At 39.9% G+C, this 27,798-nt stretch overlaps 2 protein-coding genes across 2 annotated transcripts in view; one reads left to right on the forward strand and one right to left on the reverse strand.

The window, feature by feature from the left end:
* Positions 1–27,798, reverse strand: part of CDC73 (cell division cycle 73) — a 103,208-nt gene that overhangs the window by 21,000 nt on the left and 54,410 nt on the right. The gene's annotated exons all lie outside the window — the stretch shown is intronic.
* Positions 18,966–27,367, forward strand: B3GALT2 (beta-1,3-galactosyltransferase 2). The gene is made up of 2 exons (XM_066324633.1): positions 18,966–19,573; positions 24,543–27,367. The coding sequence occupies exon 2, from the start codon at positions 24,673–24,675 to the stop codon at positions 25,939–25,941; it is 1,269 nt and encodes a 422-aa protein (XP_066180730.1). The 5' UTR covers positions 18,966–19,573; positions 24,543–24,672; the 3' UTR covers positions 25,942–27,367.

Consider the following 27,798-nt stretch of genomic DNA (forward strand, 5'->3'; position numbering starts at 1 on the left):
AGCACTGCTGCCTCCTCTGCCACTCATCCAGTGCTTCTCATGTCTCAAACACACCCTGCAGTGAAGGGAGGCAACCAGCAGCTGCTGCAGACAAACTTGGTTAGAATTAGAACCAAATAAAGAACCAAACCACAAGGCAACCCAGTGGCTTGTGCCTAATGAAGTAACTGGCAAATTATCTGTTTGGGAGTTCTTCACACTCTCCTCTGAACTGACTGCTCTACAGCGATTTATGGGGAACTTAGTGCAGGGGCCTGAAACAAAAAAGGAAGGCTTTGAGAACATGGCAACTGAAGGAAACAAAACACACACCCTTTGCTCGAATCAACAACAAAGTACAGAAAAAAATCACATAAAATTATCTGATTAATAGTAGGAAATAAATTCAGCTAAATGAGTAAATACCACTTCCATGCCTATGACCACTCTATAGAGGCATGGAAGTGGTATTTACTCATTTAGCTGAATTTAGACCAAATTCTGCAAATCGATAAATTATGGAGGTCACAGCTTTTAAGTGTATAAATTGGTACCTTAGACTATGATAATCTCAGGAATGAACCTTCCTCAGCTCACAACTCCTTACATTGAGGTATCCTCAAAGCTCAGCTGTCACCTGATGGAAGGTGTACCACCAATCCTTTGGAGGTGATTTAAGCCCCTTCTCTTTTTATAATTTTCAGTGATCTAACCACTGCCTCCTATTCTGTAAAAGCTGCAGCCAATGTAGCAAAAGAAACTCTGATCAACATTTCACCCCCACAGTTCTCAGAGGATTTGTAATGAGAAATGTATTACTACCAAGGTGAGGAAAAGAATACAACTACGGAGCTGTGATGGTTGACAGGACCTGCAAGTGGAGAGGAAAATCTGGTGGCGGTAAGGAGGTCATTATCAGGATAATTTTGTTAGTATTTTCCTTTGTCCTGCTAAGTTTGGATTTTAAATTAACGCTTTTCAAAAGCATTCAGATAGAATTAGGCTTTTCCTGTGACGACACACTGGTTTAAGGCAAGCTGTGTTCTTAAGGCAGGTATAACCACAGAGTATTCATTTGACAGAATAACCTCTGGAGCTGTTTCATCCAACTACACCAAGGAGGTGCTGCTGGGGATTTGTGGCCTCTCAGCTACCCAGAGGCAACTCCTTGTTTGCACACTCTCACTCTCTATAAAGACAAGAGTTATTTCTCACTGAGCACACAGGAAGATGTTTCAAGTTTTCTCATGTGAAATTTTTAATCTAAAACTTACTGTGAAGTAACCAGCACGCTGCAAATTCAAACTCCAGCCAAGAGAGCTTTTGTTCATGCAGCCATACCCTAAGCATCACAAGCAGCGGAAATCACTTTTTAACTATTTAAAGAACATTCATTTCCTCAAAATTTCTGAATACTTAGACAGTTTTGCTTGAAAATGACATACCTAATTCTCATGCATAAGCTGTTTGACACTGTTAAGGAGTATAATATGAATATTCATGAGTTGAAACTAATCTAGTAACAAAACCATGTAATTTGAAAAATAGAAATCTTTAAGACAACCACTTCACGTTTTTTTTTAATCAAAACCATATTACTTGGTTTACTTCTGCTAATTTACCATAGAAGGTTATACACAGAGTTTACTTAAGATATACATTTTAACCATTCAGAAGTAACAACCTGACACAGAATGTCATCAGCTCCATACTCTCCTGAGCCTCACTACCTCCTTTCCTGGATCTGCTTCTCTGTGGGACTCATTTTAGTGTTCGTGTTTTTTGAACTTTTCTAAAAGTTTAGTGTTCTTGAAGTGTTTTTTTGACTTTTCTAAAAATAACAGCTTTTTAAACCAGCAATTATCTGTATTAATTAACAAAAAGGACCCATTACCAATATTTACCTGACAGATTAATCAGGATCCAACTGTTATTTTCCTTTATTTTAGGAAAAATGTCTGTATTTTAGATACTTAATGCATTTCTTAGGCCTAAATGAACATTAACATCTTGTTAGGTTACCTTCATTTCCCAATTGGAATGAAAAATTGCCTGAACAGCAACTTCTGCTACACTTTAGAAAATAAACCATCCTGTTTAAAACCAAATTATTAAAGATAACTTATGGCAGCTTCACAGGTTCAAGTGGTGGAAGGAAAAATTATTTCACTGCATACTCCCTTTCCCAACTGGTTTCCATGCAGGGATTAACAGAGCCTGTAGTATTTTGACCTTTAAAAAAACTTAGGAGCAAAGGACAGAGTTGACAATTTGATGCCATCTTGTGGCTTTAATTTGGTAAATTTAATTACTATCTTGTTCCTTAATAATATTTAAATTAGTCCCAGAATTTCACCCAAAATCTGAAAACTATTGAGTAGCTTGCAAGCTACTGCCCAGAAGCAGCAGAAGCAAAAAGTAACATTGGATTCTGCAAGAAGTGTTAGCAACTGCTTATAAAACACATGTAAAACACAGAGCAGCTTCCAGCTGCACCAGCCATGACAGAATTCACCCAAAAACAGCTCTGCTGGTGAAGAGGAACACAGGAAAACTTGGGTTCAAAAGACAAAGAAAATAAATACATGCAGATGGAAAGCTTGTAAAATTTATCTTTAAGAACAGATTTCAGTGTATCTATTCAATTTAGGGTACAAGCGACTGCAAAAAATCACTTTAATTACCAGCAACTCTATTATCATTTTCTGACTTAAAGTATTGAACCTTTGAAAATTTTTGTAAAGCCAACCTAAAGAACTATGAAAAAAAACCTAAAACAACTGCATAGTTGAAAAGAATATGAGTTTTCTATAAATTAAATATTGCATATATCACAGGATGGATGAACAAACAGCCAAAACAAACGGTTGACTTCAAAGCAGATATCTAAAATCTGGTCCAGATGCCCTACTTGAAGCCTGATAGAAACATCTATTTCATATAAATTGGATTCTGAAAACCCAGAGCTTTGTTCAAAAAATTTAAAGCCCCTAGAAGCCTTGGGAAAAAAAATCCAAGCCTTTCAGAGTCATGCAAAATAATCCAAATCAGTGGCTCTGCCTCTGCAGCCTTCCCAATAATTCTCTGACTTCAATTTGAATCATGAAAATTTTAGTAATATTTTAAGTAGTGTTTCACATAATCATTTTATTTATACATTAAACTGGTATGGTTTATTTTCATACGTCTATGCACACATAAATCCACATGCAGTCCCCCCAAAACATACTTAAATAATAAATTGCAAGCTTTTAACTGCCTTCCTAATTTTAAACTATACAGTAGAAAAATCGAATTTGATAACAGGATCTAACTATTGTGCAAAAACTTCTAATATTATAGTCAAATATATAATATTTCACTTCCACTCTTTGCAATATTAATGAAAAGGTCATTTCTACTGTTTATATTGTTTCAACTTCCTTATTTCCTGGAAGGGAGAGTGGGAGTTTAAGCAGAAATAAAGATATTTTTACAGAACAAATTTTCACATAAGTTTATCGGTATTTATCAAAGGACTCCCATACCAACTACCTAAAGAAAATAACACCATAGATTCACTTTTTTGTACTTGGACAACTAAAAAAGCTGATGTGACAAGACAAAGAGGATAAAAATACACAGAATGTGTTTATTTCAAAACACAAAACTCATCATAGAATCATTCAATTTGGAAAAGACCTTCAAGCTCGTTGAGTCCAACCTTTAATGTATTATATTAAAATGTATTATAGTGAAGGTCATGTCTGATCCGTAGAAGGCTTCCAATTCTGAAATTCAGTTTTATGCCAGAAAATTCAATGTCAATCTTACAAAGGTAATAGAAGCCTCATTATAGATTTCCAAATATTGAAGTACATATAAAAATTTCACAAGAGTAAGGAAGTCAGAACGAGCACAGCACCACAGGGATGGAGGAGGTGGGGGGAAAGGAGAACCAGGGGAGGGTGGCACAAATAAAACTCTGTAGTCACCCAGGGACTACCCAAACTTAAACACTAACACCTGTTGTACCACACCATGCAAATTAAAGTTTCACTTACAAATCTGGTCCTTTATTAATCCGTTACAGAATTAAAACTGACAAGATTATTCAAATTCGAAACCCTGACACTGTTAAATATGATACACGGAACGGATGGGTGTTTTCAGTCCCAGGTTAGATGTGGCAACGAGTGTCATTGAATGAAAAATATCCACTGCAATTTCCTGTTCATTACCAGGTTAAAAGAAATTTGCTTTAAATGTGACTGAATTACCTGGACTGCTTATTGATATCTTAGGAAATATTCTGGTTCTGCAACGAAAACAAACCAAATCACAACTGAATCTAAAAGAAAACTGCAGTGACTAGTGAGCAACTAGGGACAAAAAAAGGCATATAAAAAGGCTGCAACAACAACAGAAATCATTGGAGAAACTTTTGAAAAGAATTAATCCAAGTCACAACTACTGAGATGCTTTAAAACCATTACCCCCAAAGTTAAGCTGTGACAGATGTAGCTGGACTACAGCTGCACAGATGATTTGGCTTAGCAGACAGCAGCTCCACCAGCGCAGCTCGAAGCAAACAAGTCCCCAGACACAATGACAGGTGGGATTCAGACCCAGAGAGAGAAGCTCAGCCAGCCCCTCTGAAGCACAGACAGCCCAGAGCAGTGCCCAGTGAGCTGGGCAGAGCTGAGCCCCTTGCCCAGTCGTGTCTGTAAGCACAGGAAATGTGAAAGCCCTGTAAAAGGAGCTGCTGGACAACAAATGTGAGTACAAACTCAGTGTGGTAATGTCTCCCATTCTACAGCAACATGAAACTATCCAACCCCTCTGAAGAGTCCTCTCAGGAGTGTGCTAGAGTCCTCCCACCTTTATTGCACAGAATATCTGTAAAATTAAGAACTTTGTCTTGAATTTACATCAGTCACATAAATTCAAACTGTTGCTATAGAAATAGCAATTTTTGAGCGCAAGAGGGGTGTTAGTGATGAAGATTAAACATGTAAGCACTTCCATTTTCCTGGGGATAAGCTGTTTTCATCAAAAACAACAATTCTTAATCCTGAGAACTCCAGAGGACTAGTTTGTTTGTTTGAAAAATAAAGGCTTGTCTATACCTACCAATGTTCCTTTTAATGACTCATTTCCTTGAACTGAGTGAAAAGACAAAGGCAGTTATCACTAAAACATTTGTTCTTAGAATTCTTTCCCTTTGGGTTAGTTATCTAAGCCAGCCTCACACATATTACTTGGCAGCCAGGAAGGGTTTTGAGAAGCACAGTTTGAGTATTAAGGGATTTTTTCATCCTTCTCAAAAGCCAGGTGTAAAGGCTTCTACCCTACTGATTTTCTGTGTGCTACAATCAGCCCTGGACACATCCAGAACTGGATTTTGTATTCCTAGAACTGGATTTTATATCTAATTGTGAATTTACTGCAACTGGCTCAAGTTTGAGTGTCTAACTTACAACTTCACATATTCATAACTATCTAGTTCTAATACTGCTTCTGAGGACAGGGACTAGTCACCCACAGGAAGTGGTTTTTGTCAGAACTATCACAGAATATGGGGCTCAAGCAATCCACTTGCACAGCAGCACAACTGGCGTGCAAATTCCAAACACATGGAGCAGCACTGTTGGTTCTGTGTTCAGATTTAACTTTGGAAATGGGATTCAAGGGAACAGTCACATTTGCATTACAGAAAATGCTGCTCAGTACAGAGCAGCAGGAAGACCCCTCTTGCACACAGTGAGCAGTACATGAGCAGAGGTCTACATAACCTCAGAAAGGTTCCTCTGCAACTTCTAGAAAGACTTGTGAAATGCTTTGTGTGAGAAGAATATTTTTAAAAGCCCTGCAGGTGCTGAAATGAATACAGATGGATCATTGACTTCTATATGAAAATTCCCCACCCCCAAACCAAACCAAACCAACAAAAAACCCCAAATTAATCAAAACCCAAATAAATTAATAACTTTGTGGGATGCTGTCAAACATGTCAATGCAACAGAAACTGCTGAGGCTTTTTCCAGCCTTCCCCTGCTTATAGTGACTCCTATTGCTGCAACACAGGGGATGCTAGATTAGAATTCTAATAAACAGGCAGCTATTAAAGACCTTGGGTTATTTCATGATTGCTTGTTCAACAAATTTATCCAGCACCAGTTGTTCCCAGTTGTACTTTATCCTGACGTGATCTTCTGCTTTCTGTTCACTGAAAAGTAGTTTTATTATTATTCTTCTGTACCTCACCAGGTTTAGCAATCCCAGCACTATCTCATATACTGCATTATGCTACAAGAAAACACAATTTTCATGGGTGGTAAGGGCAGAGAGATGAAAGCAATTTTCCAAGTAATCACCCAGCAAGAATTAAAATATCTGGGGAAAACCCTGAAACTGAATTCCTTGAGGAGCCAATGTGCAAAGCTGAACAGTGGAGCAATGAACTCCAAGTTGTTTGTGTTGCCTAGAAAAAACACTGCTGAGTTCAAAGATGTGTTTTTCAGGATCAAAAGCTTTAGCTGCAGCTATAAAAAAATGTAACAAACAAGCCAAGAGATGAGGGCTTGAGTGATGACAGCGATGGATGTGAGCATTCAAGGGACTGTAACCACTTGGATATGAAAAGGGCAATTTTGAACTTCCACAGGCCAGAAAATGGGCTAAAAAATTTTCAAATTGCAGAGTGCCTTGTATTCCAGGCTTCCTGGATGAACAACAGCTCATCTGGTAGGCAAATTCTGCTGAAAAAGCAAAGATACTTTTTTTTAAATCCCAAAAGGTGATGATTGTGAGATCTGCTGTAACTGTAATAAAGCTGGTGGTCATACTAAACCACACATTTGCAGTCAGCTGAGTAATTCTGGTCATGAAACTTGTGCAATCTCAGATTCTTTTCTCAACTCTGCTGGTACTTTTTTATTTTGTGACTTGGACAAATGCACACCCCAAGAGATTGTTGTGGGGTGCCCACAAGAATCCATGTTGCTTTAATGGCTACAGCAAAGTTAAGTGACAGAACGGTAGGTACAGGCAAAAGGAAAAAACTAAGTGTATTTATTGAAATTATCTATGTCATTTGCAAACAGAGTAGTGAAACCCCAGCACAATACTGGTTAAAGCCCTTGGATCAACACTGTCTTGTTCAGACAGAGCAGATTCACTCTCTTGGGCGCTGGTGATGAAACTATTGACGAGATACTGAGACACAAGAGAGATCTGTACAACATGAGACAAGCAAGTTAGAAAAAGAGCAGTAATTCTCTGCAAAAATTTCTGAGTTTTAGTCCAGCACAAAAGTGTTAAGAATTCTGGACTTGCACATGCTGCAGTTATCCACACCCTGTAATTCCCCCAGACAGGGAAAACTGGATATTTTAATCTGCTTACAAGATAACCAGAATTCCTTCTCTGAACATTTGTCCTGCCCAAGCTGCCTCAGTTCACAAGTTCAGTTTTAGATGTCATATGGGGGGAAAAAAAAAAGTTAAAATTAACCACAGGAACCCCACAATTCACAGAGCCCCTAGATCTTGTCCTGCTCTTACTTTACAGATTTTATTGCTCTAACTCATTTTGAAAAAAATAGACTGAAAGGAAGAAAATACGTTGCCTACCATGAAGACAAAGTGAATCAAACCAGGATGCAAGCAGAGTTTTCTTAAGGACAGGGGGTAAACAGACATTTTTTGGTTTATAACACTGTAGCTAAGCACCCCTGACCACAGTGGCAGCAAAGGTATCACTTCTCCTTGGCAAGACCACAATTTGGTGATTTTCCCTTTTCTCAGAACAGCCCCAGCAAAATGTTTGTCAAGCAATGCACTTACATCCAGCACATGCAAGTTAAGTGCAGGGGAACTGTGAGAAAAGCTTCAAACCAAGCATTCTGCCCCAAACCCACCTTGTCCTGCACTGCCAGCCCAGACTGTGCTCCCCCATCATCTCCTTTCCTCGTGCAGCCCCACAACAGTCCTTGTTAACAGGCTGATGTTGTGGTCAGAGGAACTGAGTTACACTCAGATTTTACCACAAGAAGCTGGAAAATCTACCCCCAAACACAAAGTTACCGGTCATGTTGTGAATGAACTTTTATTTCACTGAAAATCCTAAATCGGAGAAATCAGCTGTTGTGAAAGTAATACTTTATATTTCCAATGTCCAGGCTTCCTATAAGGTGCCCTATGAATAAGTCTTATTTTGAGAACTATTATGACCAGAGCTGACATTTGATTGCAATTTTCTTTCTGCCCCATGATTTTACACATTTGCATCAAGCAAAACAAAAGATGCCAACACAAAGAAAACACATCTATTGTTAGATTGAAATGTTCATATTCAGATTTCAACAATATAAACACACTCTTGGAAACTTTTTCCCACAAGGAAAGGGTATGGAGACAATTTGGGATTCAAAAGAACATACACAGAAACTTCAGACCTACAAAGCTCCCAAGCAGTGTATGAATAGCATCTCAAACTTAATATTATGCTTTAGGAGGTACTTACCTGCAGCTTCCCATAGGTAAGCTTAGATATTCAACACAATAAAACACCTTTGAAAAAAAAAGAAACTTGCTCTCTTCAGTGTCCTCAAATGGCTGCTCCCACCTAGAGTCAACATCATTAACCTATTTTTCTCAGTACAATATTCTGAAGTCAGCACTTCCAAAATTTGCAGTAATAGCATTCTTACACCAGTCACAGCAGCTCTGACAAAAACTGCCTTCTAGACTACCTTTTCTGTGGCTGCAGGATGCAGAAATTTCATATGCAGCATCATAATCAAATACCCCAAATAAAAACGCAAAAGGTTTGGTGCTGTTATGTGCCATTTATCACCCTGTCCTCCAGTTCTCTCTGTCTCCAACTTTCCCTCTGAGATCCATTCCAACACATACTTTTCATTGTAGAACTCTCATTCCAGAAGTCTGTTTTAATTAAAATATTCTTTTATTTACAATTAGGAAGGAGCACTTAAATTAGACGAAAACATTTATTATTCCCCTTTCATCAGAAAATTTCCACTGAGTGCAACTGGGTAACTACAAAAGGCCTGAAGTTTCCCTCCCTGGGTACAGATGCAAATAGATGAAAATGTGAAAGTATTTTGCAGGTATCACTATTACAGAGCACAAAATCATATTACTGTACGTGTCAGCAGAAAGAGCCAGGCAGCCACCCGAACCCAAAATTCTGTATTTCCTCAATTAAGCCTTTGCACTTATCCTATAGTTCCCAAAATTAAAGAAAACAAATCCCAACCTATTAATTCCCCAAACACAACAACAAATTAAAACCTTCTGGTTTATACCCAGAGCACAAACAGACAAGATACATTAAAGTTTCAGTTGTCTCCACTTCAGCATGTTCTAAAAGCCTGACTCTTTGCCAAAAGTAATACAGCCTTTGGACATGGCTGGTTTCTTTCCAAAAGTAATCACAGAGGAGGACCAAGCAACAGCATCACAATATTAATCATCACCTAACAAAGCCACCTGGGACACAAAAGCATTCCAGTCACACATCACAGATTCTTATATTGAGGACAAACAATAGAAGAATATACTGTATTTGTATCAGAAAAACAAAGCTTTCTACTTGTGTGCTTCTCGAGAAATAAAGATGTTTAAAGAAGTTTCTTCAAGGTTTTTAGTGCTAGCATGGCTTCAACAGGATCTGTGTATTATTGCTACAATATCATACACAAAGAGATTGTGCAAATGGCTGTTGGTATTGGTATCCTGAAGAAACATATCATTCATACTCCCCTACTGGAGCATATAAAAGCTGATGATGTTACATGCCATATCAAAAATGAACTGCAATGGCAATAAATCATGCATTAAGTTAAAATACAGGAAAGGCTTCTGGCTGTATCACAAAAGAGGAATTTTTCCATTTGGGCTTCTGCCTCTACTTTCAGCTTCCTTTGGCATTATATCTAAATTCCCCATTATTCTTCTCTCTTTAGTACAGAAGATTAAATTAAGCCCTTCTCAAAGCACTAAGATGACAGCATTCAACTTAAATTTTTTTTCATTTTACACACAATCCATACACCAGACAGTCTATCTCCAAGCTTCTAGCATTGCACTAGGAGAACTGGTTTACCACGTGACTCTTCTCAGCTGTATTTTTGGTAGTGCAGAAACGCATTCTCTTAAATAAAGGTCAACTGACAAGGTCTCACATAGTCTGGGGCCATCCTGTTCAAAGATGAGGACAGGATAAGAGTTCCTCAAAACCAACAGATTTTAGGATCTTCCTGTTATGCCATAACTTTTATATAGGTTTCATCCATCCCTGCAAAAAAATAACCCCTAAATGAACAGGTTCTGAACGTTTTCAAATGGCTGTGCCCTCTTGCTCTGTACACATACACACAAAAATTCATTTTGAAGGACCTCCCACTGTGAATAACCACTGGAGATGACAGATTGCCAGTCAGCACATTCACAGGTGAGGTTCACTACAACCATTATTTCTGCTCCTCACGTGTTAGCAACCATCAGTCATCCATGATGATCCTGGGGAATTCACAGTTTATCTGAAGGAAATCTGCCATAAACAGCAAGACCTCCTCAGCTCTCCTTCAGCCCTCACATCTGTCCTGGTACTCCAAATAGCTGTTTCACCTTTGAAAAGTCTAATGTCAATGACAAAAAATAAATAAGTTTTTGTTGTTGTTTTTTTTTTTTTTTCCCCCACAGCAATGTGTTGCAAAGTAAAATCCCTTCAGTCCAAAAAACTGAACATTTAAGTGGCAGGAAATAAAAATGAGTAAACCACTAAGAGTAGACAATGTTTTGGAATAGATTTAGGCTTTCAATGCCAAGATTTCAATGAGAGACAAAAAAAAAACCAACACAAAGTGTAACAAGATTCCTCTGTTATGACACTCTGGAACTTTCTGTACGTGCTTGTGATGGCTTTACCAGTGACAAACAGATTCAATTTCATAGGGAGACTCATCCAATAGCTTCCTTGTCTTAGTCAGGTTGTGCTCTACTTTTACAAGAAAAACACCAAAACAAAACAGCAGCATCACCTTTTGAGCACGGGCAGCAGAAGGGATTTTACGAGTAGCTCAACAGGCTGATAGTAAATACACAGACCAGATACCTCACACTTCTCTATTTATTCCTGCGCTTCAAAAAGACATTTTGAAAACGTAAGAAAAAACAACTAATTAAGAGTTAATGCCAGACTACATATTTCTTCCTTATTTTGCAGGTTCTGCATTGGCATATTCTTGGGGAAACGAATATGTGCCTGTTCCGAAGGAAGAGCAAAAAATCCTTATCTCCTCCAACAAAACTTTTTGTCACTGACTAGTGCCTCGTCTGAAGAAATACATCTGAAGGCACTACCACTATGAAAGCTGTTATAAGGAAAGGCCCAACTTACTATCACCCTGAGATCTCAATCAGCAGGGATCAGATACCTGCAGGTAGCATGTTTTCCACTCCAGATGATGGAGGATGCCTCGGATTTCACAATTTCCTTAGCTCAGGGCAGCATCTCAGAACCAGTGCCTGCCTCCTTCCCAGGCCAGCAGGCCTTCAGCCACAGCACTGCCACCCAGCACGGAGCTGCTATTTATAACTGCTGCAGGCATCTCACGGATGCCTCAGCATTGCTCCAGGAATGAGCAGTTCTGCACACACTCAGCAGAGCTCAGGAGCTCCGGCCACGCGGGACCAGGGCTGCACCAGCCTGTTCTGAGCAGGCTGCTGCATCTATTCCCACATGGTCCACATGCCACAGGGCTCAGGAGATGGTGTACATTATCCTGTGCATACACAGAGCCAATCTGACTCTGGCACTGGTCCCAACCAACCTGCCAGGGAGAGGAGAGAGAGCTGCTCCAACCTTTCCTGCAGCACCCAGCGTTTCCCAGCTCACTGACAGATCTCCTGGCTCACTCCCTTCCTCCCATGCCCCTCAGATAAGTGACATTTAATTACACAGAATAAAAACCCTCTTCTCCTCTTGTCATCAGGCTAACGCAGCATAAGAGTACAGATACTGGCACGTCATAAGGAAAAACAGGAAAAGAAAAACCAAAGGAAATGGCAAATGCAAATTTTTCACAGTAGGGAAACCTTGTCTTTATGAGGTGACCTAGATTCTCAAACAAAGGGATTCCCTTCCTGTACTATATCCAGGCCTTATTAAATTAAGAAGGATTTTTTATTCTATTTATCACTTTGCTTGTTTACCTAGAAACGCAATAGAAGGGCTTTTTATATTTGACAAAATAAGGAATACCTTAGGCAAAGGCAAAAAAAATAAGGCAAAGGCTAACATGGAGATCCAAAGGTATGAGGGAAATAAAAAAAAAAAAAAGTGGGTCAGATTTGGTCTCATCAACAGTTCAATCTTTTGATATGCAATGTAAACCATAATGCTTGCACACTGATAAAACAAGCATGCATTAAGCAAAAAAAGCATTTGGTTAGCATGCATTAACCAAAAAAAGCATTACAGAAAAAGCATTTGCAGAAGTCTGAATGTTTGATTACACAAATCCTCAAGAGGGGAAGACTTCAATGAATCTACAATATGCAATCCATCATCCAAGGTCATGAGATTTTGTGGGGTTTTTAGGAGGATGACAGGTTTTTGTATGTTTTTAAGAAGTGGGATGGGGTTTTTTTAGATGACAAATGCTCTCTATAAATTTACTAGAGCAAGACACATCAGCAATAGAACTCTTTGCAGATGCTGATCATGAATTGCAAGATTATATACCTAACCAAAAAAATATCATCTTGAATTTTAGGCCAAATTTAATTCATTCAGCATTATTGTATTAAATACAACAGAAATTCTTTCTGTTACACACACCTCCCTACAGAATGCATTAATGATTCTCAATATTATGTCTTGAGGTGGACAAGATGCAAGAGAGCTGTCTCTGATTTCTTCTTCTGTTAGAAGCCACTAAATTGCAGAAAATTAACCACCTGGAATTTCAGTTTGAAACATAGTTTAAGATAGCAGCAAATAATAAAAATTCTCTAGTTCTCCATCAATATTCTCTGTCAATTTACATCATACAACCCAGACTCTGAGGATTTCCTCTAAATCAAGTATTTGAAGACTAGGAGTCCTAGTTACTGACTCTACATTAGTAATTTGTGTGAGAAAAATCCTCAGGCTCATGAAATTAATCTAGAGTCTTACACAGATTACAGAAGGAATTATGAACACACTTATTCAGAGAAAATCCATGATTTCCATTGCAGAGCTTCCTTTTCCTTGGAAGCCACTCAAAGAACGGTATCATTTAAGTTTAATGTGAATTTTAGAAGTGGAATATCTGCAGCTTAATCTCCACTGATTGGGAACTACAGCAAACTGAGAGAAACATGAAGGTGGAACAATATTGGGTAAAACCAGGACATGTCCCCAGCTGGCCAGGCTGAAGCAGTTCTGTCAGACTGGGTGATGTGCACAGTGTTTGGAGGAATTTCAGTTCCTTCAACATGTCAAAAAAAGGGCAATAGGGAATTGCTCTTAAAAGGGGATTTATTCTCCATTTTATGATCCAGGTTTTCTGTTGGCTATGAACAAATATTGCTGAAATTTATTACACGAATAGGACCTCTTGAGTCACTGAAGAAAGGATTTTTTTTCACAGATTTTGTTGGTTTTCCTAGTTTAAGCATCTGTGCTTGAAGAAAAGGATTCAGGCATTTAAGGCACTTGGTAAATCTTTGTTATTTCTGCTGTAAACCTTTCATGTCCCCCAGAATTAGCTATAAATGAGGATACCTACAGGATGGAGCTGTAGGAATTAACATACTAAAGCTACTGAGGAAATGTGACAGATGGAAAGAGTCAGCACAGGTCTCAACCCCAAGACACAGGAAATCCTGACAGCTCTGAAAGTCCAGTTCTTCAATTTCACATTATTTAACATTCACTAAAGAGATGCAACACTAATTTCAATACTAAAAAATGGGAGGCTGACAAAATCTCTCCATATTCCTGTACAAACCATACACGCACGGGGGAAAAAACTTAGTGAGAGGATGAACAGTTGGAGCTGCTAATCTCTTAATTGGTCTCACACACACAAAAAAATTCATCTGTGTAGCTCCTCCAGCATGGAAGAATGCTGGGCAGGATATCTGCATCCTTTGCTGAACCTGATGAGCCAAGCCTCTTGAAGTTATTGGTAGAGAAGTGTGGGATGCCTCAAGAGTCTGAGGATAGCCTGAGGGAAAAGGGGCAGAAAAGGAAGGAATCAGGCAGAGACAAGGTCTGGACAGGTGGCAGCAGCTGGAACAAGACATTTTCTTTCCTCAGCATAAAAGCTAGTGCCTATTATCTCCAACAGGATGCCATCTTCGTTCCATCTTCCATGCTTTGAAATTGGATATTTAGCACCAGTTCTTCCACCAGAGTCTCGCTTTCTGTAACAACTGGAGGTTTTATTTCTAATTCTCATGCTGGGATTGTGAGGAGTGCCTTGATCATATAGTAGAGACAGGTAAATGAAACAAGCCATGAGGTAAGTGGGAAAACACCAGCCCATTTCCCACCGTAAACTGCCTGTGAATTTTTGGTACTTCAGCTGCTTGGCCTCCTCTCCCCTGCTGTGCTGAATCAAAGCCTCATAAAGTCCCTGCTCTTCTCAGAATGCAGAAGCAACACTTGTGACAGGCAGAAAATATTACTGCTGGCACTGGCTTGTCAGTTCATCAGGGGAGAACCACATAACCAAAAATCCTGCACAATACAAATGAATTTATGTTGTCCATCCCTGGAAGAATAAAATCTGCATTTAGCACTTGAGGTCAGCAGTAATTGCACGCAACGCCTGGGGGAAGACACAAAAAATCAGAATACAGAAGAAAGAAAAGATATGATAAAGAAAACAACATACTATTGAAGAAAGAAACACATCTCGAAAGTAGTCCAATATAGATTTGTGTGACACACAAAACCAGAAGTGAATCAAAGCAGACCAAAACTTCATATTTTGTATTTTGGCTTTTTGAGTGATTTTTGAAGCACTCCAGACCTGTGCTCCTCTAAGAACATAGCTGTAATAGGAGAAGAGACTGAATTCTAGCTGGACACTTAGAACATCAGTTTACTTACTAAAGAAATACAAACTTTAAAATTATAGAACATCTCCTAGAAATGTTTCCCAAGAAACACCCTTCTAACTTGAAAACATCACTTGAACTTTCCCCTCTCACAACTTTGTGAAGTTGGGGATGTGCTTATATTCCTTATGTAATAAGACATAAAAATTAACTACATAAAACATGATGCATGTTTCATAATAACTGGGGACTTTTTCTAGTTCTACAGATTGATCTATATTACTGCATTCAAGTTCTGAAGTCATAATACTCAGTAATTAATGAAATCACCAAGTTTATGGCTTGAGTGTTATTAGAACAGAGAGCAAAATCTTGACCATTTACAAAAAAATGCACTAAGTGTAAAAGCTAGGCTTCACTACCAGCTAAGCAGTGGTGAAAATCTACTAAGCAAAATAAGGCAGGCAATACTGACACTTGTGGTCATTTCCAGATTGCTATTTTTCATTAACTTACAAACATGTCTGGGATAGCTGAGAAACATGTTGGGATGTCAGAGTAGCCAAGCAAATTCCAACTATTTTCCAGCCCTGTCTCTACTCTAGACAAACTTACTGGAGAAGTTGGTTTGGTGGTTTTTTGGGGTTTTTTTGTTTTTTTGAAGAAAAGAGCAGAATGAGCATAATTCTCAACATGGAAAATTAAAACTAAGCACTTAAGATACTCTGCATCAACACATTTCCGGGAGGTAAAAATAAAGCTTAGAAACAAGAATAACCAATCTTGAAAATGTTGCCATTAATCATTCTGAACTGTCACTTGAAAGGTTTTCAACACATTACAGTTGATATAATACTCCATTTAACTATGATAAAATGAACTTTGCAAATATTCATAGAGAATCCAGAAAGCAGGGTCCATGTGGGAATAGTGATAGGTCACCTATGGCCTAAGTATTTAAACTCTCAAAGGGCTTGTGTCACCAGGCAGAAGTTACCAAGCAGTACATGCCTGACTATTGCAATTATTCCAAATTAGAGGAATTTCTGCTAATGTTGTCAAGACAGAACTTTATTGAATGGCTCAACCTAAGAGTTTATTCTAAAACCAGTTAGACAAAACTCTGACACCCTCTAAAAACAACACCTAAAGTGGTCAGTTTTTGGAAGAAAATGTTCCAAACCACCACATGTTTGTTTTGCACTGGTCCCTTTTGCCCAGTTCCAAGTGGTCCCATGCACAGGGTCCTGTGAGCAGCCCTCTCCTCTCCTCCTGCTGTGTGCAGGACTCTCTGAGCACTCGGGTTCCTGCTCACGGTAACTCCGACTGCTCCTCGTATGGGCTGTGCATCTTCACTTACTCCTTGGAGCCTTAATAGGTGGCAGCCTTTCAAACACTAACATTGCAGCTTCTAATTTCGGATGTAACCATAGTAACATTACAGAACACACTACTCCCTGCATGGAGAACAAGCAGCCAACTGACCCCTCGCGCTGAGACTGGGCTGAAATAAAGCTCATTCCAACCTCCAGCCCAGCAAGATTACTGAAACCTGCAGCTCCCATTTCCAGCCCAAAGCAAGACCTGCCCTCTTGAAATACCCACAAATACACAGTATCACAGGAAAGTAGCAAAGAACAAAGTGCTAGAAAAGAAAAGGAAATTCTTCCCAAAACTTTGACTCTAAAGCTAAATCGGTCACTCCCAGATGGAAAGCAGTACAAAAATCAAAGTTTTTTTCTTACTTTTCTATAAGATGACCAAAGAACTGCTCATACTTTATTTGGAGAAAAAAATAAAAAGAGAATGAACAAAATAAATTGGTCATTAATATTTAAGGATTCAATACTCAATTTGTTCACAAGGGAAGATGACAATTTTTACACATACCAACAGACAACAGCTCTGCCTGAACTTTACAGGCTACACACAAGGGACATGGCCATTTAATTAAAAGCTGAAGCTGATGTCTGTTCCCTTCTAAATTTACTTTTAAAAGGAGTCTCTTTAGAAAAACAGCCCTTGGGATTTTTGTACCTTTAATATTTACTAATGAGCACTTATAGAAAAATAGAAACAGCTCTCCCTCTCCCAATATAATACATAAACATCCTACCTATAGATCCCAAGCTTTAGGAACCTGGTACAGTGAAGCAAGAGCAAATAAACTAAATCGAAACAGCATAGATTTCAATAACCATTCTGTTGAGATTTGAACTCATTTCCCAAACACAAGGTTACGTGTCTTGTCTGAAAATTGAAAACTCAGAAGCAGATTTACATGTTTGGGTTTGACAAAAGCATTACTTCCTTCTGTCTAAGTCCCCATGGATGCACTGACCATATGAAAAACCCACCTGGTTTCCTACTCACAGCCCAGAGTGCAGTAAACTGGGAGGACTCCTGGCCACACTCTCACAAGTTTTGTGTGCCCAGCAACAACAGACTACCCCAAATCCCAGATATTATACAGGGCAGGCATAAGAAAGCTTTGTGGGTTTAGGTGGGAAATGGAGTAGTCTGGGCACATATGGAACATCTCAATGCACTGATTCTCAATTATTCATGAAAGTCCCAGATCAGTGAGTGATGCTGGACACAGGCCCTCTCTTCTCATGCTCCAGGCCCCCACCGACCCCTCCTCTCCATTTTTTAAACAGTCATTTGTTTAAATTGGAGGAGATACAAAATCTTTACTGATGTGCACTTTTTATTTATAATTACTATTTAGGAAATATGCTCATGATCCTAAAATGTCCTCAGATAGGATCAAAGGATTTGTGGAAATTGTTATTAGGTTAAGAAATGCATGCATTACAAACAAGACTAAATTAATAGAGAGAGTTAGTGTACATAGATGATTTAGTTAGGAGGATCTAAATCTGATTACGTTTCTAGTAAATTATCATATTGTGTATCTAGAATAATAAAACACACTGACTGCCTGGGGAAGCCTTATTTCCCAGTAAGGGACATGCCTACCCCAAACCTGCAAATCAGATACACCAGATAAATCACAGTTTCTTTACTCTTTGGCTAAAAAAAAAAAAAAAAAAAAAAAAAAAAAAAAAAAAAAAAGCCTAAAGGGCTAGTCATTAGCTTTTCAAAACAGAGTGGGCAAACAGAGTGACTAATAAATACCTGAGTAAGTACACTGCTAGCTCTCTATTTTCTCAGGTATTATGGTATTTTATTTATACAGTAAATATAATAAGATGCTTCAGCACGGAAGGGTCAGTCATTCAAAGAAGAGAAATGAACGGAACATAAGTTTCCTTAGGACCAAAAAGAAAAATTTTATGACATAGGTACATCTGTAGCAGACAAAAGATATTTTAGGTCCATCAATAATTGAAATGAAGTGCCCCTAACCTTGCAATGCCAGACCATAGTAGTACCACCACAGAAGCTATTAACAGCAGAGGCAGCTTAACAGCATGTGCTTATATATCAGAGCCCAATTGAATAACCCCAGATAACAAAAAGCAGCTTTTAAAGAGTAACCATGTATAAAGGAAACAAGGGCAAAGAAAGACATTTTTATCTTTTCTTTGGCATGAAGGCACAGACCATTTGTATTCCAAGAGAGCCAAATGGGTTAAATCAAGCTTCAGCATTTAAATGCCTACAATTCCCTTGCACTGCAGAACATCTTTTGGAATATGGGAATAGGACATCTAGCATTAAAAATCTCCTAGAGAATCATAACTTACAGTGTCAAGGAAAAGTGAAAACAATCTGTAAAACCCCTCACATTTTCACTTAATGATCATACAATTTTTATACTATTCACCTACCACTGTGCATGAACTGAGTATGTATCATTTATCAAATAAAAGCAAGAGCCTGTAAAGCTTCCTGTCTGCCTTTGGATTTAGTCAAAATGAATGCAAACAATCACGTGGGATTCAGCCAAGCAGTGACGTTAAATTCTGCTCTGTCAGAAGACAGCATCTGTCAAAGCCCACATTTAAACTGCTGCCTGCCTGTGCAGCAGCCGAACAACTACGGAATGGATTTTATACACCACGATTCTGGGTTAAAACAACTCCAAACCATTTCTACGACTGCCTAGCAACAATGAAGGAAAGAACAGGGGGAGATCCTATTCCTGAAGACAACTGAGGCACTACGCACTAGCGCTCCGGGCTAACATTTCCACCAGAAATATGGATCCTGAGGAGAGCAGAACACAGCCCCGTATTGTCCGAGAGACACCAGATGTGAGAGCAGCGATGCAGCGGCTGTGAGCGCCAGCCAGCCCCGCGCCCCGCAGCAGCAACAACTCCTGTCCTTTTGTCTGCAGCATGAACAAAAAGCCCCGAGACGAGGACGCCGCTTCCAAGCGAGGAAGGTAACACGGCACGGGCAGGCAGATGGACACGGTGGATCCCGAGCACAGCGGCCGCAGGAAGCAGGGCTGGTGGGGGATGTGCGCATGGTCGACAGCATCTTTCTTGCTGAAGTGATGGCGTGCCCAAACTATTTTCTGTGGGTATAATCCTGCACCATAAATGGCCTGACCAAGGAAGGTATGTCAAACCCTTGTGTGTGATATTCATTCGCTTGTCTGTTACCTTTTCAGCCATTACAGATAATGATCGCTCCTAATTTGCAGAGCCCTGAGATAACACTGTCTCTGAGAGCAGGGAGAAAGAATTCTAGCAGGTTTTGCTCTCCCCCAGCACAATGTCACTCCCTTACACTGACTAAATGCACCGCTCACAGCCTGCCAAGGCTGGTGTGGCTGGAGAGGAAAGGATTAAAGGGATAATGGAGCTCCTGTAATGATTGCTTTTAACTGAGAAATTAAAAACTCAAACCCCTCCAATACAGAAAAACCAGTTAGAAATCCTCTCAAACTAGGTCAGAATTAATCCTTATCTGAAGTAATCTTAAAGCACAGTAAAATGGCCATAATGTGACAGACTGAGAGCACTGAACCATCCAAACAGACCACACAGTCAAAAGACACTAAGACATTATCTTAGAAGTCCCCTCAGCCCTTTTTACACTTGCTTTTCCGCCCCCCAAACACAAGCAAAATGTCACAAGGGCACTACCCACCAAGAATAAACTGGGAGCAGGCAAAAAGACTGGGCATGATTTAAACCATCAGCAGTGCAATCAGGCACCACGATTTACAACATCAGGCTCCCTGACATCCCAAAAGGAAACCTTCAAACACTGCACACTCAAAATGGTAAGCACGTAACTTATCTCCTGCCATCGCTGCAGTTTCTTTTTAATATGAAAAACACTGACTGTTTAACTTGGCTTGTAAAATGACATTCCATCTAATTGCCATTCATTCCTGGTTTTTGTTGAAATTTAAATACTTCATCACTAGTGACAAAAATAAAAGATGAATATTTACAATACAAATTGAAAGACCTAAATCTCTAGCAATTCAATACACCACAGAAAGAAAGTCCTTATCTGCAGAACCTACCAATAAGCTATAATAAATCATTAAATGTCAATACAAATGTGCTTTCTTTGCCCAAGGCAATGCCAACATGAAATAAAACAACTGCAGCTGGAAAGCGTTCACAAACCAAGGGATGCATACATGAGATACCAGTTTCAAATCAGTTTTAAGACATTTAGAATATAAAGTCACTTGACAGAACTTTTAAAACAACAACAACAAAAAAAATGTACCTTCAGGCAACACTCCAGGAGAAGCACACCTGGCTAATGTAAGACACTGGTATCAGGCATTTAAAAACCTGCACATCAAACCTTATCCCAAATACTGTTTTGTGCAAAAGATTAATGGACTTCACAAGGGAAGTCAGACACATTAAATGAGGCCCAATATGCAACTGCTGTTCATCAGAATACAGACTCTGGCTGCCTTTTGAACTCTTCCCTCTAATTTAAGAGTTTGCCCACACAGCTAATCAAAATATGAAAATCCAAGACGTGTGAATAGGAAGTCGAATGCTTCAATTTTCAAAGCTGTAATTATAGAGCAGAACTGCAAGTACCAGGAACCAAAACATCAGCAGAGCACAGACCACAAATAAAAATTCAAGAGGCATTCACAGTTTATGTATTTGGCATTTGATAATGCATCAGTGACTGCACTGCCAGGTGCCAAAAATGAAGCAGCATTATCACAAATACTATCTCCAAAATGCAGTTACATGCAACAACACACTCTCAGAGGACAAGATGAGTGTTCTAGAGACCCTCTGCTGCACTTAGGTTTCCTTATCTACTGTCAATAGTTGGTGCCTGTTCATAACCTTTCTGTGAAATGGAATTTTAAGTATTTGGGGGAAAAAAATAATGCTCTAGCCCTAATCAAGTGAGAGAAAATAATATTTTTATTATACAATTCAGTGGTGGGTTTAATATCTATTGAGAGTTTTTTACATTCTTTTTAAACAATGCACCCTAGCATGTAGTATTTTTTTTTTCAAAGGTGCAAATGTTGCTGTATTTTCAATGCCTAATACCCCACTGTATATTTTGAAATGCTATATACACAACTGCAAAAAAAATAAGGTAAAGTTATTTGAGTTTATTCAGTCAATAGCTCTGTGAAGCTGCAACATAAATGTGGGTGCTTCCCCTATTCATAAAATGCCTTTTTAAAGGGCAGAGACAGATTTTTCTAAGACACTCCTACCTCGAAAAATCAAGGAAATATGAAAAAAAATCAAGGAAATACGACTCTTTTAAAATGTCTTCTGATTCTAGTTCTGTCCCTCACTGTAAAACTTCTTTTCATATGCATTATGTAAGCATGCAGCCTAATAAAAAAAGGCTTCACCATTGCAACTGCCTTGGCTGGGACACTTCCCCAGTGCATCAGGGAAACACAGCACCTGCAAACCATTTCCAGTTTACACAAATATTTATGGGACTTCAGATTCTCACCTTTGCCTATTGCCTTATCGAAGTAGGTGCTCATCAAAACACTCCCTCAGTTAAAGATTAAACAAAGATTAGTAATGGAGCGCACTTCTGCTCAAGTAATTCCATCTAATGACTGTAGTATAAAACTACAATGGAACAACTCACTGTGACAAAATTAATCTGAGTTCTAGCTGCTACCCCACATTCGTGAAATTCTGGCTTTGATTTCCTTCCTAAACTGTGGACACATGCAATGGAACAATAATTAACCAAACATTCCCACTGCTGCCCTCCAATCTGCTATCAAACAATTAACTGCCCTGAGATTTAGGCTATCCTTTGAAGTGACATTTATGTTTGCCTTTACAGAGATATTCCCGAAGAGCTGAGTGTTCTTTTACAACTCACTGCACACTAATTGCAGACAAACTAAAAATTAGGAGTTTTGAAGGGAAGCTTCTGTTTTTCCAACAGGTGCAAATGGTCACAATAAACACGAGTCTCGCACATTTGGGGCTTTACATAAGGACAACACTCGAGTTAAAGCAGCTCAAGCGTGGAACGTCAGGTTAATTCCTGAAGTACACGGGTTAGGCACAAGCGTTTATGATTTTTAGAGACAGCTGAGTCTCGGGAAGTAACATGAGCCCCCAATAGTTAAAATAAGAAAATCAGAGATACTTTCAGCAAGCTTTAAAACCAAAGCCGTGAAAGCAGCCGAAGTGCACTGGGCCGGGCTCAGTGTTCCCGGGCCGGACTCGGATGTTCGCGGGCCGGGCTCGGGTGTTCCCGGAGCGGGCTCGGGTGTTCCCGGGCCGGGCTCGGGTGTTCCCGGACTCGGGTGTTCCCGGACTCGGGTGTTCCCGGGCCGGGCTCGGGTGTTCCCGGAGCGGACTCGGGTGTTCCCGGGCCGGGCTCGGGTGTTCCCGGGCCGGGCTCGGGTGTTCCCGGGCCGGGCTCGGGTGTTCCCGGGCAGAGCTCCGGTGTTCCCGGGCAGGACTCGGGTGTTCCCGAAGAATCGCGGCTTCTCGCCTCACAATGGCCGCGCAGCGTCGCCCCCTGGCGGCGGGCGCTGAAGGCGGCGGGGCCGGCCGTGAGGCGGCTCCCGCTCGCTCCGGAGGGTGTTGGTAAAAATACCGGCAGTAAGCAAAATAAACATCACTTAGACCCCTCTGCCCAGCCTTCTGAAATGCAAATATTCCCTTCCGTGAGCAGGGCAGACTGAATGTTGCATCGCGTACATACAACTTAATATCCTATTATTCGATTGACATCTCCTCTTAAATTACTCCCTTACAACATTAAACCCCGTAATTTCCCATGTAACATATCGGTTAGTTTTTAAATGCACAAATTAATCCAAATATTGGTTTAAGAAGATAGCGAAGCAATTAATAAATTACATATTTCTATTAGAAACAGCATTTTCTATGGACTCTTGTTCAGCTGTCATCCTTTTTCCCATACAAAACCCTAGGGCCCAGGAATAAATTAGAGCAAATTGAAAATCACAAACGAATTGCTATTGTACAGTGAAAGTTCATTTACGAGATGATGTGATCAGCTTTTAATATGCAGCATCATGAAGCTGCCATATTGACTCTGCTCCTGAATATGAACAAAAATTTAAGAGAAAATGAAGCACAGATTACTTTGGCACTTTTTCCTACAGCTACAGCTGCTAGTCAGAATACTTGAAATTTCCAACTGCTACATACCATAGTTACATATACTTTTATAGAGGAAAAGAAAACCAACCCAATATCATGATCATCAGATAGCTGGCCAGAAACTTAGTCCTGAGCAATTTCATTTCCAATTAACACGATCATTACCCAATATCTCTGTGCACTAAAAATCAAGAGTTTAGTTTTAATTCAGCTGCTCTGCACCACAGAGCCCAGTGTTCCCTTCAATGTTCTCCTCCAATGTGGAGCAGAAGGTGAAAGGTGCCTGAAAGGTGACCGGGAATGTTATTCTGCACTGGCATCTGAGGGCTGTGCAGTGAGCTTACTGGACCTTGAAAATTAATTTTGACAGGTGCATCTTCTCATTGACTCTCCTGGCACAGCGGGGGCCGGAGGAGACGCGTCAGGCGGTGTCCTGTGACTAACACAGCTCTGCCATCGCCAACCTCGCGCCGTCTGTCCCACCACCAGGCACGGCCATTCGCAAAAAGGGCTTTAAAACTGTGAGCCGTCCTAGCCTCTGCATGTCACATCGGTTTTAATTAATGCCAATAAACCTTCCATCTGCCAGCAAGGCTTTTTCATTCAGTCCTTCTCAAACACTCCACAAGGATTTCACAGCCATGAATATGAAGCTATTTGCGTCTACTTCACACTTTTTCCTGCTAACGTGATCCATTTTTTTTTTTCCTCTTTTATCTTTGGTATCCAGAATGTTTGTCAAAACTTTTACCAGGCAAAAAAGGCATTTTTAAAAGCTAACAAATCAAGTTAAATCATAAAACAAGGTTGGCTTTTGGCATAAGTAAAATCTTGTTTCCATTGACATGGGCTGTTCTTCGGAAAAGTAACTCAATTTTATGGTTTTTTAGTTTCTATTTGTAATCGTCTGAGTGTGTAAAATGAAAGATTTCTAATTATTTGGTTTTTTTATTCTTTGCAGAGTGAGCCATTTGCAGACAATTACTCAACTCCAAGGAAAATGAATACCAAAGAATAGCAGTGGATTCTAAACCAATTGGAAAAGCCTTTTCCTTGAGCATTGTCTCATCCCATCACTGGATCCTTACAACATGCTTCAGTGGAGAAGACGACACTGCTGCTTGGCAAAGATGACCTGGAATACCAAAAGGTCTCTATTTCGCACCCATCTCATTGGCCTGGTGTCTCTGGTGTTTCTTTTTGCTATGTTTCTGTTCTTTAACCATCACGAGTGGCTGCCAGGCAAGGCTGGATTCAGAGAAAACCCCATGTCTTACACCATACGAGGATTTAGGTCTACAAAAAGCGAGACCAACCACAGCTCTCTGAGGAACATGTGGAGAGACGCTGTGCCTCAGACACTCAGGCCTCAGGCAGTCACCAACCCTAACAACACAGACCTGTCCCCACAGGGAGTAACTGGTTTGGAAAATACCCTCAGTGCCAACGGAAGTATTTACAACGAGAAGGGCACTGGGCATCCAACTTCCTATCATTTCAAATACGTCATCAACGAGCCTGACAAGTGCCAGGAAAAGACCCCTTTTCTAATACTGCTCATAGCTGCAGAGCCAGGCCAGGTGGAGGCCAGACAAGCGATTAGACAGACCTGGGGCAACGAGAGCCTGACACCTGGCATCCAAATTGTGCGGATTTTTTTGTTGGGCTTAAGCACCAAGGTAAACGGATACCTCCAGCGAACCATCCTTGAGGAAAGCAAACAGTACCACGACATCATTCAACAAGAATACTTGGACACCTACTATAATTTAACTATAAAAACTCTGATGGGAATGAACTGGGTTGCAACCTACTGTCCACACGTTCCATATGTTATGAAAACTGATAGCGATATGTTTGTCAATACTGAATATTTAATACACAAGCTTCTGAAACCAGAACTTCCTCCGAGGCACAAGTATTTTACAGGTTATTTAATGAGAGGTTACGCACCTAATAGGAACAAGGATAGCAAGTGGTATATGCCACCCGATTTGTATCCAAGTGAACGTTACCCTGTATTCTGCTCTGGAACTGGTTATGTTTTTTCTGGAGACTTAGCAGAAAAAATCTTTAAGGTCTCCTTAAGCATCCGACGTTTACATTTAGAGGATGTGTACGTGGGGATCTGTCTCGCCAAGCTGCGCATTGACCCCATGCCCCCGCCCAACGAGTTTGTCTTCAACCACTGGCGAGTTTCTTACTCCAGCTGTAAATACAGCCACCTAATTACCTCCCATCAGTTCCAACCTGGCGAACTGATCAAATACTGGAACCACTTGCAGCAGAACAAGCACAACGCCTGCGCCAACGCGGCCAAGGACAAGGCTGGCCGGTACCGCCACCGCAGACTGCACTGAGGGCGGCGCTGCCGCCGGCCCCGCGGGGCCTGTAAATAGACAGCATGGACAGGGACCACGGAGCAGCCCCAGCACAGCCCAGACTGAGCCCAGCACACAGGGCAGGCCAGAAAGTATTTTTTTAAGTTAAAGAAAAGAAGTATAGCTCTTGAATATGATCAAATTATAACCAAAAGGTTTTCCCAGCGAATTTGAGATTTAAAAAAAAAAAACCCAAATGATACGTAAGGATTTCTGTGTTAACATGCAATAATAAGCATGCACACTTTGGTGGTACGACTGCAGATTGATGTGCCAGTAAAATATAATTGAGGATATTTTCCACACTGAAATTTTATTTTGAGGAGTGCATTCATAGCTCTAGTTCTCTTCCATGTAATGATTTCTTATTATCCAGAACTGCTATAAAATGAAAAATTAAAAACTAAGGAAATGCACAAAGGGCAGATCAGTTTTACCTTCAAATGCCACATGACAATTATTACACACTACTTTAATGTACAACACATTTAGCAATGTCACAATTTAGTAAGACACTACCAATAAATTCTAAAGCACTAAGAATGTACTCCCTTGAAGTAGGTCCAGTTTTGAGAAGTTTGCTTATTTGGTTTGGAAAGAGAGATATGAAATGAAATCAAATTTTGCGAAGACTTGCTTTGTACATTGCCTTCAGAAATGCAAGTGGTGTTCTGGATGCAACATTCAGTCCACAAAGAGCTGACTGAAAGTTACTTCATTCTCTGGAAGTCACAAGGCAAGCTCCTAAGACCTGGTGCCAAGTAACATTCATTCCACTTGGAACCTTCATGCAAATTCATTAGATCTGGTATTAATTTCCCTACATAACTTCAAGGTAACTCAAAGGCTGATGAGAAATGTAAAACCTAAGTTCCAGTCTTGCACCGTTCTTGACAAAATTTCATTTTGCGCAAAGCGGAAGAAAACTAATCAAACGTGTTGGTTTGCTCTTTCCTGTTTGACAAAAAGTGAGGGTAAACCAAGTGAAAACACACCTGCTGGAGAAAATGTAGCCCCACACCTGAGTTTATAGGTGGGGAAGACTAGGTCACAATAAGATTGAGGGTTCCAGCCAGAAATATGGGCAGGAACAAAATCTAAGCAATTTAAAATCACAACATGCACCACTGAAAATAAATTGTGAAAAGTGGGTTAAATCTATTTACAGGTTTGCAGTTTTCTAACAAACAGAACTTTTAAAGCTTATTTTCCAACTGTTACAGCAGAGTTGTATCAGATTCAGGTTATTACTGCTTGTCACAGTGCCAGGGTAAGCAATACCCACCTCTGATCATCAGCAAATGATCAAACTGCAATTAGTTTTCTGTTTGACTGGGACTTATTAATTGGATAAAATACAAATATTTGATGTACTTTTATTATTTAATAAAATTGATTATATTTATGGTCTTAAGATTTCATTTTTTCTGGGAAAGTGTCTCAGGAAGAAAGAAAATCCCAGCTTTAGCATTACTTGGTTTTTCTAGTGTTCACTAGTCCTTCAAGCCTGGTTTTCATACACAATACAGAGATCACAGCAGCGTTTTCTCCTTTGTGATGAGAAGATAAATCATACTACTGACCATTCTCAGCAGCTCTCAGGCTGTCTGTCTGCAGGAACTCTCACATATGAACAGACTGCAAGGCACTGGATGCACCTCTGAAGCACTTCCAGCAGGTCCTCTGGAAGGTGGAGATAGGAATTTGCTCAACACCATTTTTTTGGTGATCCTCCACTAAATACTCTCCTCTGCTGTATTTGGGGTGTGCTAACTGTACATTTCCAACACACCTCAAATCACATAAATGTCTGGGCTTGGGGAAAGCAAATATCTG

Source organism: Sylvia atricapilla, chromosome 9 (assembly GCF_009819655.1).
Source record: "Sylvia atricapilla isolate bSylAtr1 chromosome 9, bSylAtr1.pri, whole genome shotgun sequence".
Lineage (NCBI taxonomy): Eukaryota > Metazoa > Chordata > Aves > Passeriformes > Sylviidae > Sylvia > Sylvia atricapilla.